Source organism: Sphaeroforma arctica (assembly GCF_001186125.1).
Source record: "Sphaeroforma arctica JP610 unplaced genomic scaffold supercont1.103, whole genome shotgun sequence".
Classification (NCBI taxonomy): Eukaryota; class Ichthyosporea; order Ichthyophonida; genus Sphaeroforma; species Sphaeroforma arctica.
The window spans coordinates 16,746-18,801 of NW_014040455.1; the positions used below are offsets into that span (position 1 = coordinate 16,746).

At 41.0% G+C, this 2,056-nt stretch overlaps 2 protein-coding genes across 2 annotated transcripts in view; one reads left to right on the forward strand and one right to left on the reverse strand.

Moving 5' to 3' along the window:
- The window catches only part of SARC_02324 (isopentenyl-diphosphate Delta-isomerase 1), a 4,368-nt gene extending 3,914 nt beyond the window's left edge, over positions 1 to 454 (reverse strand). Inside the window, exon 1 of the mRNA XM_014303914.1 lies at positions 177 to 454. Coding sequence (XP_014159389.1) covers positions 177 to 303 — 127 coding nt within the window. The 5' untranslated portion in view covers positions 304 to 454. The remainder of the gene's footprint in view (positions 1 to 176) is intronic.
- A 653-nt stretch (positions 455 to 1,107) lies between these two features.
- The window catches only part of SARC_02325 (diphosphomevalonate decarboxylase), a 6,805-nt gene continuing 5,856 nt past the window's right edge, over positions 1,108 to 2,056 (forward strand). Inside the window, exon 1 of the mRNA XM_014303915.1 lies at positions 1,108 to 1,276. Coding sequence (XP_014159390.1) covers positions 1,204 to 1,276 — 73 coding nt within the window. The 5' untranslated portion in view covers positions 1,108 to 1,203. The remainder of the gene's footprint in view (positions 1,277 to 2,056) is intronic.

Consider the following 2,056-nt stretch of genomic DNA (forward strand, 5'->3'; position numbering starts at 1 on the left):
TGTGTGTGAGTGTGTGTGTGTGAGAGAGAGAGAGAGAGAGTGTGTGTGTGTGTGAGAGAGAGAGAGAGAGAGAGAGTGTGTGTGTGTGTGTGTGTGGGTGTGTGAGTGTGCGTGAGTATGTAGACTTCTATACCTTCTTTCTTGCTGAGTGTGCGTGAGTATGTAGACTTCTGTACCTTCTTTCTTGCTGACGGAACCTATTGCGTTGTCGTCTGTGTCAATCTCTATGCACATCTCAGCCATGAGCCTCACCTGCTCGTCATCGCACCCTTGAAAGATTTCGGAATCAGCAGCTCCCATCATACTGTATAGTTGTTACTGCGATGTGTGTGGTTGTCAATTAAAAGTATTGAATGTCCTGTGGTTGTGATCTGTGTCAATTGATCGGGACCTCTCTATTATATAATGATATATATGATGTCCACTGTCCACGGTTTCTTTTTATCAGTGATTCCTACTACTATACTGCTAAAAATACTATAAATACATCACTAAATAAAAAGGACAAACCTATCGTATATCGCGGGTGAACGAACATAAGTAATTACAGGCTCGCCCTAATTAGCACCGTAGTACGGTAAAGTATCTCACAAAGCTCACAGTCCCAGTTCAGAGTGACGAATGTGCAACTTTCGACATCCTACGTCCAATCAACCATGTTTCTGTCCATCGCATCATTGAAAGGCACCAATAGATTCGCATTGATTCTGACTTTTCTTTTTGATGACGTTATTACGGAAACCAGTGTCGTAAACTAATTGTCACAATTGCACATAATTATCCGTTGTATATATCAGTTGGAAACATCAGAAGTGGTTAACGACATACATTTAAATCTCTTTTGAAGCCGTATTTTACCAATTGTAATGACACCCTGTTTCACATGGATCATGCCATTTCAGGCGAAAACGTAAATACTTTTACGGGCGGATGTCATTGACACGTACGATTTTATAGAGGGTGTCACCGTAAGTGGGGTAGTATGCGCCTGATTCGCATTTAGAGTATTGCCTTTACATCTCTCTGGCTGTGACTTCTCTTTCTTCTTGTAAGCGATGTGTATATATATGTATTCTCTCGAGGGAAGACCAATAAAACAAACCTTGGTGCGATAAGGTGCTTCTCATTGAAAAGGCAAACATCAATACGCTTTCAAAGTCACACACCAGTCACCTAGAAACACAACTGCAACAAATACACACAATGGCTGTCGAGAGCAAAGTCAACAGACAGGCCACCTGCTCTGCCCCTGTCAACATCGCTGTCATCAAATACTGTAAGTTGACCTCACAATGCTGAGACGTACTGGGATGAGAACAAGTCCAATGTTTTATGACTAGTAGTGCTAGTTGGGGGTATTGTACTTAAAAGTATCTTTTATCAAGCGTGGTGAAGGATCCATCGCGATGGTGAAATGGCCTCGTATGAATATAGAACCGCGTCCTTATGACGATTTTTGGCCTTTATAAGGGTTTTTCCTTTACCTATAAGTATAGAATAATATTGCACATGCATATATGAGTGCACTATAGATGATACATCTTTTTCGGTTCATCGCGCAATGAGCTCGAGCAACGGCATACGAAGTATACACCGACAGAGTTTTAATGCATATTCAAGTATACAAATATATTACAATTACGAGGAAATGTGACTTGAAACCTGACTTATGCCATGTGTAAGGCCTCAATTCATCTGTAGAAGCAGACCTCGTATCATCCAACAACGCTAGTGTTGTGCGTAAACGTTTCGTATTGGTACCCTGGCAATGCTCTATCTGTCCCGCAATGAAACACCACTCGTAAGTTATATTGGAACTTCCCTCTTGGAAATCAGTTTTACAAATACTGCATATGTCTGTCCGGATATTAAATTACCTCACTTTTTTTGCGAGTAGCTAAGTCAATGTCTATTATCTAAGGCAAAAAGTACCACACGCATGGCCCATGTACCTATATATATATATATATATATATATATATATTGTATTATTAGGACGACCAACAAACTGTCTTCGTCGACACCGCCCTCTGAGTCCGTGTCGTGGTCGTGGGTC